Source organism: Plectropomus leopardus, chromosome 10, assembly GCF_026936395.1.
Source record: "Plectropomus leopardus strain MGB_pleo_1.0 chromosome 10, ASM2693639v1, whole genome shotgun sequence".
In the NCBI taxonomy this organism is placed as follows: domain Eukaryota; kingdom Metazoa; phylum Chordata; class Actinopteri; order Perciformes; family Serranidae; genus Plectropomus; species Plectropomus leopardus.
Genome location: NC_142185.1, coordinates 10,053,244 through 10,068,281, shown reverse-complemented (window position 1 = coordinate 10,068,281; position 15,038 = coordinate 10,053,244). Strand labels below are relative to the sequence as shown.

The following is a 15,038-nucleotide window of genomic DNA, read 5'->3' as shown; positions in this document are numbered from 1 at the left end:
CTTTAAAAACATTTTTATGTATTTTGTATTGGTTTACATCTTTGCTTTAAAGACATGCATTTTTTAAACTTATGTCTTTACATCTTGTCTTTTTACCTTTGCACTGTTACTGTAATGCACCAATTGACCAAGTCAAATTCCCATATGGCAATTAATAATTTCTGGTTAAAAAAAAAAACAGAACTGCAATATCAAGTTATCATATGATGATCTGGGTGTGTACAAGTTGTGTGATTCTGACTGGCGTCAGGGTGACCTTGAAAATCTATATAGGACACCTACTCAGTCATCTGTTAACTGTTGTAAATGTATGCACTGATTACATAGTATCAGCCTGTATTTAAAATTAATATATATTGCAACAGGGATGCAGCCAGCCCCCGTTTGCAATTAATTGCAACCTGTTAACAAGCTCACATCTAATTACAGCAATGAGTGACTTAAGCAGTTATTTAAACCTATTTGGAGAACATGAAACTTTGATGACTTGGATGCAGAGAGAGAAACTGTGTCAGGGGTGAGTTGAGATGAGGACCCAAATGCAGAGAAAAAACAAGCAGCTAGGTGTACAAACATAATACAAGCAAGTGACCAAAACACAAAGTATAAATAAAATACGAATCCAAAACTCAACTGAAACAAACCAGGGTCACAAGGAAGAACACGGGTGAAGACAGGAGCAAAGCTGAGGTAAGTGGCCACAAGCAAAAGGACAGACACTCAGGGATTGGCTAACAAATTAAGGTGTGGCACGAACACAAGGGTGGAGCAAACAAGACCTAAACAGAAGAGGTGTGCAGGGAAGTCCAAGGAGGACAAACAAAACTGATAAGACAAGTGAAACTAATCAGGGAAACACACAGAGACTGGAAGTAAAAACAGACATGCCATATGAGGAGTGATTAAACAAAATAAAACAGGAAACAGAACATGAGTAACTAGAAACAAGCAAAACACAAACAGAGAAGAGTTTACAATATAACCCAAAACCTAAGATAATGACAAATTGAAAAGAAAAGGGAGAAGCAAGTAGTTATCACCAGAGTAATTAAATGAAATAGAAGATAAAATACAAGATCAACACAATGAGGTAATACACTAAGAGACCTTCTTGTCCAAAAACGAATGGATTCCAATCAAGCAGCAATGTCTGTGGCTGAAAAATGAAGCCAATATAAGTACCAAAAACTGCAGTTCTTTGAATGGAAACTTGAGGCTGGCTCCAAAACTGAGTGAATTCAAGTCAATCATTCAAGTCAACTATATGCTGAGATGTGATAGGACTATCAATGGGACAAGGAATTTTATTTCACACTTTTTTGACACTGCTTCCTGAACGACTCTTTTTCAGTATCTCTTTGTTATTTAGACGTAGATGTTATCTAGATGTTAGAGTATCATTCTGTTAAAATTTTAACTTTTAGCTAAGTGTCACAAACTAATGCTGTGATACTGTACGTTGGGACAGAAGGCCTACTGCTTGTTGTGGCGGAGCAGTTGGACCTGTTCCATGTGGTATTCTGCTTCAGGACAAGGTCAACAGATTGACTCCATCACTACTGAGACACTCAGCAGGGGCCCTAGAAGGCAGCGCGGTTTTGAAAAAAGGCTCTTATAGGAAATGCCTGAAGATATTTCAGCTTGATATAGGATCCTCTAGGTACTTCCTCACTTCCTTATGAATTATGCTGTCAGATGATCTCATATGGCATTATCAAAGACAACGAAAATCCAGTATGACTCATCAGTCTTCACAAAAAAGTGTCATCTTTCTTTGAGTTGGACTGCTTTGTTTCAGTGCTACATAGTCTTAAATGAAGATTTTCCTCATGTCATCTCTTCTCTAAGGGCTAGGCCAGCATACGTGGAACACTGGCATGACTGTGGTTTCCATTTTTGCTTAATGGCTCACTAACGCTGATCCACAGTGTGTCCTATGGCCTCAATAATTGTAGTGCATTGTCAGTTGAATAAGGTAGCTTCTCAGAGAGCTTTGTCTCAAGGCTCAGAAAGGTAGGGCTTACAAGTCCTGGGTAACACTTGTTCCCACCTCAAAGAAGGTTGATGGCAATAGCTAGAGGCTGCAAAATGACAGCATGCTCTTGCAGGAAAGCAAATTCTTGTGGGTGAAGCCTTTGAACTTCAAAATTGTCATAGTTCTCCCTCAGCTTGTCTTCCAGTAGATCTCGTACTTTGTGATAGAATTGGAATCAGAGATCAATCTTGTGATGTATGAATTACTCCTGAATCACTTCTGTGGCTAATGAAAATGTGTGCATAATTCCAGATAGATGAGCGTATAGCCATGAAAATCAGTAACACATTATCATCAAAGAAACTGGAGTCTTGTCCAGAATAAATGGCAGCTTTTGTTCAGATACATGATTGATGATTATAGATTCCTTAATTACAGAAAACTCTATCAGTTCGCTACATCAGAGATTTGATGGCAGATTTGATTTTTGATGGCAGCTCTGCCGATGAAAAGCATTGCACACCATGAACCACAAAGTTGCAAAACAGTTTGTTTGCACTCTGCTGTGATATGCTGAGGTGTGGAGATGAGACAAAAGCATTTACTTAAGTAAATGTGGTAATGTAACAGTGGCAGTGTCAGGTTGTGGCGATGCAAAATACAGAGCTGAGATGTTGTTTGTTTTCTTGGTGATTTTGTGTTTCTCACTCTGCATGTGGGATTCCACTGCCAGTTGCCTCAGTTGCCTTAACCTAGCTTTTGTAACTTTATGTTAAGGACATTTGTGAGCTGTTAGTGTGTAGGACATCATACAAACCGTTATATGAAGATAGCATGCATGGACATACCTTGGAGGAAGAGTAGGGGGGATGGATGTTGGAGGAGGGAGAGGGCAAATTCTTTACCAGTTGCCTATTCTCTCAGTGCCTGCCTTTCTTTAATTTGAGATTTTTGAACAGAAGGCATCTATTGAGTATGATAAATGCCTCATGCAGACAGTAATTTCTGTTATCAGTGTATTTTTGGGGGCTGTCATGATGCTCCTGCCTCTCTGCTGTGCCACCAAAACAAATATCAAAGAGTTACTAGCTACTATCACCTCCAGTCTTGTTGAATGACAAATGTGACCTTTTATTTCTGTTTATGCTTATGCTCACTGACCCCAAGAAGAATTTTTTTTAATTACAGAGACTGCTGACTCAATTAACTATTGCCATTGACAGGCTTAGCACCTCCCCCCTAGAAAGACTGGGAAATACAGAATAATGGTCTATCTCTATGTGGAAACCTCTTTAATTAGTGGGCTTGGCACTAATTGCATGAAATCAAGCATGCCTATAATACTCCTTTGAAATACATTTACAGTAAAATTAGATCTCAGTGACTCTCCAAACAACATTGGAAATATCACATTTCTGCTAAATTTGCATGGAAACTTTTAGGAGCAAAAACAGCTTAGTCTGAGTTTATTTTCAACCTTAACAGCCTTGTTATGAATCAAAAACATTTTTAAATTATAATCAAAATTTGAGCAACGTCATTGGTTGCCCACACCTTGCAGGTTAACAAGAGGGCCTGTCTGTGACAACAAATCACGTGTTAAAAGATTGTCATGCAACAGGGTCAACCACACCTCCTCATTAACATATACGTTTCTGTCCCTTCCTTGTTCAGAGCTGCTTTGAAAATTTCCCAAAATATCTCCTAAGTTAGGAGTCCTTCCTAGAAATTTTAGGCAAAGAGCTCTCTGAGAGTATTCTCTCAAAGTATGTGAAAATGGTTCCTGAATACCTCTTCCATCACTGCTTTTTAGATTTATAGTGAAGATTATATGCAAAATCAGTGACAAAACATGTTTTTTTTTTCAAGTTAGCATGCCTTGTTAAGTTGCCAAAGGGACACCATGTGTTTGTGCTGGATTAAACATAGTACCCATTAAGAATATACATCTGTTGCTCAGAGATACTATGTCACTTAAGCAGCACCCACAAGATTTTCCCTACAACAGTGATGTAAGATTCAAGCTCTTAACCTTGGTGCTTTTCCGATTCCAACTCAGTGTAAGCGAGTTGTCATACACACATCTCCAGCTGACTGCGAGAGGTTGATCCGACATTTCCCAGCTGGAGAAAAGATGATGCAATATGCTTTTATAAGACACTGTGGGGAAAAAAAATCTAAATTGTTTTGACTAACATTGAAGTATTGTCATCTGCTGAGTTAGCTGGATGCTGAATCACAGTGTTTATGAAGCATTGATGAGGTTGTGGCCTGAATATGAATGTTATATGTTAAACATACTGTATGTTGTGTACTAACAAATTAGTCTGCAGGGTAAGCATAATTCCACATGCAGTCCATTTTTCTAATTATTAATATGAGTTTGTATGACTGCATTGTAAACAGACTGATTTCCCTCTGCTGTGTTTCTGACAGTGTTTGCTATAATATTATGGCCCAGACACCTCCACATCAAAGAACTAGTGGCCAATATAGAGACAAAATTGTCTTTTAGATTTGAGCTGAACTCATATAATCTTGTGTAAGGATATCTGACCAAATGTAATTGTAAGTTTCATTTGTGTGTGAGAAAACTCACTGCTGCTGGGAAGTGGAGTCAAATGTTCCTTGTTCTACTACATCTTATCTCAACAGAGGTAACCTTCATTATTTTCCTCACACTGTGTTTGCAATTATAAATTTTTCACTGCATGTGATCTTCTTTGTCTGACTAACTTAGTACACACTTGGTGTCATAGTTCTGTCCTTTCCACTAAAATAGATTGACTCTAAAACTATTTAAAATTTATTTGATCACTTCATTAAAATATACAGCTTCTTTTGTATCATCATTTATTTGTTCACTGTCTTGAATGGAAATACAGTCATTTCCACCAGATCCACTAAGGCTGACTGTTGTGTTGCCTCATGTTGCCTGTGTCTTGGTCAAAAAGTTGCACTTAAACACATCACAATGACCACAGCCAGTGGCCAGCACGCATGTATGTTCTGTATATGAAGAAATAACTCTCCATACCAGCAGGCGGCTCTAGTCTGTATTCACTCAAAAATGGAATCTGAAAGACTGACAGGACTGATTCAAGTTAGCAAGTTAGCACATTACCAACACCACCCAATGTTGCAGAACAAATGATTTTTACTGTGTGCTAAAAAAAAAAAGACATGATTCCAAACTGTTTCTTACAAACTAGAGAGCCCAATGGCCAAAAAACAAGTTATTTGATGTAACAAAATTTGTTTCAACCTTACTCCTATAGTACTTGTTTACTTCTGTAACAGTCCACATCCTCATTCTTCTTCTGCACTGAGCTAAACTGCCAATCAGAGGGATTTCTCTCACCAACGGGCTCTGCCATCTCTGACGTCTCTGACGCTGACTCAACATGCTGAAAAGGCTTGAACATAACTGACAAGGACTGAATAGTGCCAGTGGTGTTGGATTGCAAAAACTAGGGTGAGTACTTGATAAGTAAGGGTCCTAAAACCACACTTGCCATACAGGTGGTTCAAACAAAAAGTGAACAACTAATGCTGACGAAAAACTCATCAAAACTAAACTGAAACCAACCAGGGAAACACAAGGAATAATCAGTGACTTCATAAAATAGGAGAAAAACACAGCGGGGAACACAATGGAGAACACAAGTGACGTGACACAGGAAAAGACACATATATATATATACATTGGTAAGTAATGAGAGGAACGAGACACAGGTTGGGTAGGTAGACATGGGTAAAAGGAGGGAAACACAGGGACTGGCTGACAATGGCATGACTGGGAACACGAGAGAACAGAACAGGTGTGCAGGGAGGACTCTGGGATCAGGGGAGGACTAACGAGACTGATAGAAGACAGGTGACAGAAAACCGTCAGGTAAAGACAGGAAGTAAAAGCAGATATGACACATGATGAGTGAATCTACAAAATAAAACAGTAAACAGAAACACAAATGAATACATGATGCAAGAAAAAGACAAACAGAAAAGCCCAAAACAAAGTCCTCTGTGTAACAGAATATAAACAAAAACCCAGGATCATGAACCATAATGCCATGGTGCGATTTAAGTGACCAAACAATGACATTATACAATGCTCACAAACATGTATAATTTAATATATACATAAAAAGACAAACGTTAATTACAAATTATAGCATGCATCTAAACAAACCTAAAGGTACACTACAGTTGAAATGTTTTGAATCGCCTGTTATATTGATGTTTTTCACAATTTAATTCAGACACTCAATCTATCATTTACATTTAAAATTGATACCCCCAAATACAATTTGATTTTGAATTTGTTTTCAGGGCCAGAAAAGTGTAGGTTGTGATCAATAATTATCATATCACAGCAGTGCAATATTTTGGCATGCAGTATTTCTTTGGACCCTCTCCAGTCTATCAGTGGTTAGATTAATTTCTAACTCAATTTGTCAAAGCACTGTCACATACTGTCACATAGTATTGTTTGGCTATTATTCTCAACACAAATTTCAATAATGCAAACCCTAGACTAATCTATTATTATTTTGCCACAGCAGCACACGTTAATTCCAGCTTGTTATTGACATTATTGTGCACTTGACACTGAAACAGGAACCGCTATTTGTACAAAACACAGTGTACATGTACATGTGTTTTCTGAGTAATTGAGAAATGTATGTCCATACAGAACCTTTAAGGTCTTATTTTTCTGTTCTTTGAGCCATGTTTTCTGCATTTTGTATTTGCACGATCATTTCTGGTGTGAACTAATAGAACATGAGTTGTATCCTACATCACTAGGCAGGTTTCCATTAACCCTCGAACTGCGTAAATTGAAATTGCAAATATAAAACCAGTTTTCATGCTCAAACAAGGAGGTATTTCAGGCAATGTGAAAAAGCCATATTTCGCAAAACTACAATGGGGCCACTTTTTTTCGCTTTTATAAGTCACATGATGCTATGACTATGTGCTTGTTGGTAGGAACTGACACTCTCGGGCATGGAGCAGCAGGCACTACAAGAGGTGTTATTGCATCTCATAACTCGTCAAAAGTTGAGTGGATCATCCAGAAGTTTTTAATTCACAATTCCACTGTGAAATTGTGGACTATCACCTCACCAGAAATCCCTCATACCGCTCCCACATATTAGGGGCGTGCCTTTCCATTATCACTCACATAACACGTCTGTGTCACCTTCAACTGGAAACAATGATGAGTAATGCAGTGGCTGCAATAGGAAAAAACCTGCTAATGTTTTGAGCTAACTATTTCCTGGGAGAGGAGAAGTAACGTCACATAACGTCACAAGATAAGTTGTAATGATGGTTTATCAACATTTTCAAAACAGTTTTGCCCAAATCTATCATGGAAATCTGCCTACTGTGCCACACCAGTTATCCCGCCTCTTGTATTGTGTAATTGTGGAAGTCATGCAATATTTGCAAAGTAGCACACTGTGCTAGAAGGGAACATGCAAAGAAGTATGAAAAAATAACATACAAAATATATGAAACCCAACTAATTAAAGCAATACTGCTATACTGAGTTGTCAGATGTCTTAGAAATGTTTACATCTATGGAAGAATTGTTCAGGACATTTTTGCTGTTATTAAGGGTCAAGCCACTGTCCATGTTCACATCAGGCACCAGGGTATCTTTGGTATCTTTATATCTGATCCCAAAAAGACTGCAGATTTTCTTGAGCATCAGATCAACAATCTCCTCCTCGTCTGAGGGCTGGAGAAGAGAGGAGAGACAACAAAATCATTCTCTGAATGATAAGAAACATTGGAGTAATGTTCTTCACACGAATTGCTGCTAAGGACATATCATGTGCTTCTGACCAGTTATCTCAATTTTCATCCTTTCCTATGTGAAAAAAAAACATCTCAAAATGGGAGGGCAATTCAGTTCTTTCTCAGTTACAAAACCCCAACAGTTTACCATGGCTCCACTAAAAAAAAGAATGTGCTGAAAATAAAGAGAAGCTGCCAAAATCCTGTTCTTGTTACTATGCAACTGCACCAGGAAGGAGTGTTATTTACTCTTGCAGTGACTCTTAATTGTCAAAATTGATAGATTATTGAAAACTGGTGTCTTGAGTTAATCTGTCTGATTAAAGAACACGTGACATCAACAGACTCACTGCACTTATGACTAACGTCCCGTCACTCCTAAGCAAATCACAGGCCCACAGCTTCTCAGCAGGTTCAACAAGCTTCTGTGGGTGTTCAGCAATATTAAAGGCAAGCTTGTTGTGTCTTTTCAGTGTATGTTTGCAAGAGGCTGGCTAATCCAGAATGACTTTTTGTATTGTTGTTGCATCACTTGCAAAACTTCAAAACTGACTCTTTAACCCTTTGATACCTGAAAATGACCTAAAATTTGCACAAAAACAGAAAGTAAAACATAAATACAAAGAAAGAAACGACCTGGAAAAAAGTGCTAGTATTAAAAAATCTATATGTTCTGTGACATATCTTAAATATACAATTCTGATAATCACAGCTGCATGTATACCAGAGTGTTAGTGGAAATATCTTTTGTTCACAGTGTAAACAGCTTAGTGAGACCATTGTCTTTTTTGTAAGAAGGGCAAAAAACAAACTATTGTGCATGTTAGCATACTTTCTGTGATCACTGTAATTGGATGCCACTGTATTTCACTCTATTTATTTATATAATGATAAATGTTCTGAAGTTTGGAATCACCTGACATACTGATGTTTTTCTTCTTTCCCTCAATAATGGATATTTCCACAAAAAAACATAATTCAGATGTCAAATGTATCATTTACTGTGCTAAAGCAACATGTTGCCTTTTTATTCCAGCTTGTTAAAGGGCTTAATGTGTACTTGAGGCTGAAACAGGAGCCCGTTTCTATTTAAATCTGCACACATTTCAATGGTAGGCGTCTACTTTCTTTTAGAAATTACTGGTAAACTACAGTTACACAAATTGGGGCTCACAGGGGGTCTGATTCAATAATTGTAAAGCCTTTGGTTGTGCATGAACAACGGGGACGGGGGGCGCACTGTAAAGTAAACTGCAGCTGCCACAGAATAGAGAAAAAGGATTAATATTCTAATAAAAAGATTTGCTGAGGACAGATGGGCAATGTCAACCTTCAGCTGCTTTTATGTTGGCCATTTCTTCTTCAGTGATTAGACCAACCTTGCACATGGTATTTAAAAGCAGTCAGGTCTCTGTGAGACTTGGAAGGATTGACAGGGGTCTTGGCAGCAGCTGTACAAAGTGTGAAGGAGCATAAAGAGTAGGTAAAAATAAAATTTTCCTTGGACTTTGAGGGCATTCAGCCTTGTACTGTACCCTGGTCAGCAATAGAAACAAGCATTTAGACGGCATAATGAGGCAGCAGGCAGTTCAGTACAATTTAATACATTTTCACTACACTGATATGGATTTCTTTGTACCTGGACGACTGTGTGATCTGCAGGTGCTAGACTTGCCCTTTCAAAGTTGCTTTAGCAAAGGTTTTAGCAGATACACATCCAGCAGACACAGAGCAAAGGTAGTGTTTACTTGACCCCCTAAGTCCAGTATTTACTCTCTATTTTGCTCTGAATTGAATACCTCCTAACTCCTTCTAAAAGCTTGAGGATACAGACGAAATGGAATACCTTAACTGGATATTGTGGAGGTAGTGAAGCATAGTTCTGTAAGCAAGTGTTATATGACCATAAGAGATGACAAAGACATTAAGAAAAATGGTGGAATGCAATGAAAAAGTAATATAGTGAAAATAATTCTCCATCCAAATGTTGCAGTGTATTTAATAGCCGTGCAGACCACAGCTGGCTTTTGGCACCACAATATTCAAGTGAGAGATGAAACGACAACAAAGTAGCCAGTTAAGATCATCATTTAAGCTAACAAAGATCAAAACCAGGTCTTACATAGCTTACTTAGCTTCAGCCTCTACTGTTTGTCTAATCAAATTAATACAATGCTTGCTGGATGTTGGTGTACTGAAAGTTACGATCCCACAGTTTCCCCAGATCTTCCTGCCGATGCCTCACTTCTTACTGCTCAAAAGTTCAGTTCTTTGGTTCGGCAGCTAGAGAAATCTTTATTATTCTTCACTCTGTTAGTAGTGCATCCAACCAAAAAGCAGCTTTTAGGTATTTTTTAGGTCTTCATGCACTACGAAGTCAGTGGAGGGTGATGAATTGTTTTCCCCTCCACTGGGGGCGGGACTTAAATGGGCTCTATCTCTATGCTATCATAAAGGATGCACGGGTGCAGTGATGTTTACAGCATTTTAAACAGAAACTATTTTTGTGTGTAAAAGAGAAAACACAAGCCCTAAGAGGTTGCTTCATAGAAAATTTGTAAATGAATTGATCAACTGATGACATTAGTCTTGCAGACAAGTGTCCTTGGAAAAAAACCTTGACTGGGATATTTTTCAAAAAGATACAGTTTCTATAGTATACTGTATGCCTAAAACAGTATACTCTGATTTGTAACCAAAAAAAAACCTTGATTAGAATAATGACTTGTAATAAATGTTACCTTGTGATATATTTGCTCTTGGTTGAATGCCACGAGTATGACTGAGAGGAGGAGATTTAGCACCACAAATGTAATGAACACAACACAAGAACCGAAGAGTAATCCACCAAGCACGGGGCTGCTGTCCAGGACCTGGCAAACAGTGCACCAGTGAGACATCAATATCAGTTTGAGCCGATGAGGGAAAATCCTACATCGTGAATATGAATTTTGATCTGATCTGTGTTTTGCACAGCAAATTTGTGAGTAGGGAAAGAGCTCACGTACCTCGTCATAATTAAAGATGCCTACTTGCAAACTGATGATTCTCAGAAGAGCATCCATGAAAGTTCTATATGAGGAAATCCTCCAGCCATAGATCACATTGGACTAGAAAGAAAGGTCAACCATTTTATCAGCAGAGGAACCACTGAAATAATTTCTGTCGATCTAGCTTTAAGTTTAATTAAATAGATCATGTTGGAGATAAGGCTAGATCATGAGGATTTCATACACTTTATATATTACCACTTTAACCATGGAGAATGCTGTCAGTTTGATTAAAATTCATGAATATATTAAAGACAACCTCACAAAACACCACCATTATCACAAAAATCCCCCAAATTGTATTATTTAAGACCTGATGACTCAAAACTTAGCATTAACTTAATATTCTTACCTATGTATTGAACAAGAACTGGAAAGACTCTGATCTTTGTGAAAATAGGCAAATACTCACTGCAACAGAATATGCCACGAACATGATCACAGTGATCATAAGAAAACCGGATATATCACTCCAGGCCCGCTGCAGTGCAGCAGTGATCATGTTCATCTTGGGGTTCAGTCTGAGCAGGTGCCACAGTTTGAAGGTGGCGAACAGAACCAGGAAAGCGATCAGATACTGGAGCACAAAGTCTGCTGTGGCTGTCTCATGGAAATTGGCAAATCTAGAGACACAGTAAACATGTGAGCTGTCACAGAGGAAAAAACACACCTTTGGAACTTTGTTGTGGTAGTGATTTTGAGTAATGTGACTGTAGTGTAACTTTTCCTCTGGCAATTGCATTTAGGATTTAAACATCATAAAAGTGGTGTTCATGTGCGACTAAATATTACATTTTAGGTATCTGCATATCCTTGTTACATTCCTAGATGCTGCTACCATGATGTTTAAGCAACAAAAACACATGGCAACCAATGCCAGGATATCAACAAATGACACAAATGGTTAGGATTATGGGAAACAGGCACATGGTTAGGTGTGAGAAAAAAACAACATTACATTCAGAGGGAAAGCAAACACCAGATTTCCTCATGAAAATCCAGGCTTTGTTGGACCCGTCAACCTACCATCCACCCTAAAGATGCTTTGACACTCATATAATACATTTTTACCAGCAATGTTTCAGTCTTATGCAGCAGTGTTTAAAGCATGCAAAAGGGACCTTTTGGCATCATGCACTTATGCCAAGAGCCCTGACAAAGCCGTGTTATTTTATGAGTTCGGCATGACAACATCTGGTTGTGTGCACCCTCAACCTTCCATTTCCCCCTATTCTTTGCAGAGTCATCAGCCTCATCAGCCATCAATCTCAGAGTCATCAGCCACCATCGCTGTCTTAACTTAATGGGGAATTTTTCTGCTGCTACTCAGATGCCCCTTGATTACAAATCTCCCCCCCTGGAGTCCAAGCGCCAAAGGTTTTCTGTCAAATCTTAATCATCACATCATCTGTTAATCTGTACACCTGTTAGCTGTATTAAACAATTATCTTTACCTCTTTCTGAGATATTTTAGTATGGACTAAAGTGGTTGCCTGTGTATAGATGTGCTGCTATAATGGCTTAATAGCATCAGAAGCTAGCCACATTTAAAATCCACTGTGCAACTTCTACAAACTAAGGATCAAACCTTAAGTTTAGCACATGTTATGAGAGTCTCACTGGTCTTTGTGGTTTTGATAGTAGGTCACATCGCGGGTCCCAAGAAGAGTCCTCATTATGAAGACAACCACGGCGCTCCAGCTCAGTAAGATGATAGTCAGCTCAAGGAGGTTCCACTTGCTCCTGAAGTAAGCCCATCGCTGCTGCTTCATTAATTTGCCCTGCCAGGGAAAGAAAAGAGACAGAGCTGTCATATGTAGTTCAACATCAGTGAGTTAGTGTGCATAACCATAATTAAACTTCCACTAAAAACTCAAATTTATAAGCACATGCATTTTATATATACTTTAAAATTATATGTTTCTAATCTAATGAAGGGGCTGGGTGTAGACGATTTAAATTTTGCTGGTGTCTTACCACATTTAGTATTATGTAACCAAAATACTTCTAAGGGTTTTGAAAGCTTTTTTCTCACTTACTCAGTTTACATTCAGATGCGTCACATTTTCTGCAATTTGCATTCTAAGTTAATATGCATTACTTCTTTACTCCTTGTGAGACTTTGATCTCAGTGCTGACTTTGATCTCCTGTATTACATTTTATCAAGTGCCGTATTGAAAATTCAGTTACTGACACCAAAATACTCTTGAGACAAGTTTATTTGCAAAGGAAGTATGACCATAATGTCTCAGAACCATGTCACGTCATGATGAACAACACCCATTATTTACGCCAAAATGGCTCTGAAAAAAGTGGAAAATTATACTTGAGAAATTACATTGTGCTTTGATAAAAAAAAACTGTGCTTTAGAAGAACAAGGAGCAGTGATTGTGACCTGACTAAGAGGTGTTATATGAAAGAAAATCACAAATCACAGTGAAGATTAATGCTATTACAGCCTCACAATAACAGCAACATCATCATCAAATGTCTTCCTATATTTCTTTCCTTATGTGAAGGTTAAAAAGGGCAATTTAATGTCCTGTTTCTTTCACCAGGGTTGAAAGAAAAAAGCAGAGTGTTTCTATAGGATTTACAAGCAAATCAGTAGTTAAAGTTTAATGAGTTTACCACATGCACAGTTTAAACATAGAGGCTTCATGATTTTTGCCGGTCTGTGTAGCAAACATCAGTGGCATGACCAGGGGAAATTGGTTTGAAACCAAAAAGCTTCTGCAGTCTTAAAAGGGTTACAGGGTTGATGTCAACAGACTAATGAGCCTTCTGTGCATATTATGAGGTCAGTCTGAGTTTGTGGAGCTCTCAGCCCCTGGGAGTCTCAGTAAATATTTAAAATCAGATGCACACGATAACAAAATACCAAGCAATTACAGGGACTGGATGCACATTTTGTAGAAGTCATGTTAGTTTGTACCTGCAGGAACATGTAATAGAGGATGAAAAGCAGGTATATGATCTCAGCAGCCATAACAAAGATGTGAAGGCCACCGGTTGATTGGTAAAGACGAACACTCTGCAGCTCACTGCGGAACTGAAATGCTCCTGTAAAATCAACACGAACAGTTTAGCACATACAGGCTAGCATGATCTTATTGCGTGCTGAGATGATGATGGGAAAAATCACAGAAATTACAGTTAAATTATAGGGCAGAATAGTCTAAGATGAACAGATTGATTAACAGTGTTATACATTCTCCTGAAAATCCACGTCAACAAAGCTGCATTCATGTCCACTTCTTTGTCAAAGCTGCGAATGCCTAATTTTTGGTCTATTCAGAGGAAACAACCTTACCTACAGCTGTGGTCTCCAGCAACAGTGTGACGATGCAGAAGAGGTTCACATTAGCGTTATAAATGGTGAACTCTACAATGATGGCTCTTGTGTACACATCGAGCCACGTGTTTCTGAAGAGACACTCGAGGGTGCTGCAGATGAAGTATACAAGATTGCTTTTACTGATGGAACCTCTCTGTTTTCTCCTCTTAAGTGTTACACTTGTCTTTAAATGGTACTTTACAACAGCTTTGCTTGAGAAACCATGTCTATACATTGCCATATTTTTAACCGTAATGTAGTGATTGATAAATCTGAGTGTCACTAAATCTTTATAACTCACTAAGGATAATTTAAAGTCCCCTTCCAAACATGTTTTTATGCTATGACCTTTGTTTTTGCTCCCATTTCTCACAGATTTAAGATAAAGATCTAAGACTTTTTATGCACTCAAAAGATACTTTTATCTCAAATTTTGGTCAAAAATGTGTAAAAATCCGAGCACTTTTAAAGGGGAGTCCATCCACCTGACAGGTGTGGCATATCAAGATTATGCCTTTGGATTATCACAATAAAAGGTGACTTTAAAGTGTGCAGTTTTACTATACAACGTGATACAAAAGTAGTTTCCTTGAATTTGGCAACGCATCCAACAAGCTTCACAATAGAAGACCACATGTAGCTACAACAGCTCAGGACCTCCACATTTCACACCATTTCAGTTTATATCCAAAAACTGCACATTTTACTCTTATTGCTGTAAAGACTTTCACTATGATGCAAACTCTCTCTGAACTGAGAAGTTCCCTTTGTGCTGGAGGCTTTGGGTTTCTTTGCCAATGTTGTTCCTCTGTCGGTAGGTGTGTCTATAAGACAGCTATTCGCATTTGTATTTGTGAGGAACCTAA

The 15,038-nt window shown here is 38.3% G+C and overlaps 1 protein-coding gene across 1 annotated transcript in view; it reads right to left on the bottom strand.

Moving 5' to 3' along the window:
• Positions 1 to 5,946: 5,946 nt before the first annotated feature.
• Positions 5,947 to 15,038, bottom strand: part of LOC121949092 (polycystin-1-like protein 2) — a 45,922-nt gene continuing 36,830 nt past the window's right edge. The window contains exons 37-43 of the mRNA XM_088083858.1: positions 14,149 to 14,282; positions 13,771 to 13,898; positions 12,454 to 12,614; positions 11,246 to 11,456; positions 10,792 to 10,893; positions 10,525 to 10,656; positions 5,947 to 7,724 (exon numbers count right to left, since the gene is read on the bottom strand). Of these exons, the coding sequence (XP_087939984.1) occupies positions 7,524 to 7,724; positions 10,525 to 10,656; positions 10,792 to 10,893; positions 11,246 to 11,456; positions 12,454 to 12,614; positions 13,771 to 13,898; positions 14,149 to 14,282 (1,069 nt within the window). The 3' untranslated portion in view covers positions 5,947 to 7,523. The remainder of the gene's footprint in view (positions 7,725 to 10,524; positions 10,657 to 10,791; positions 10,894 to 11,245; positions 11,457 to 12,453; positions 12,615 to 13,770; positions 13,899 to 14,148; positions 14,283 to 15,038) is intronic.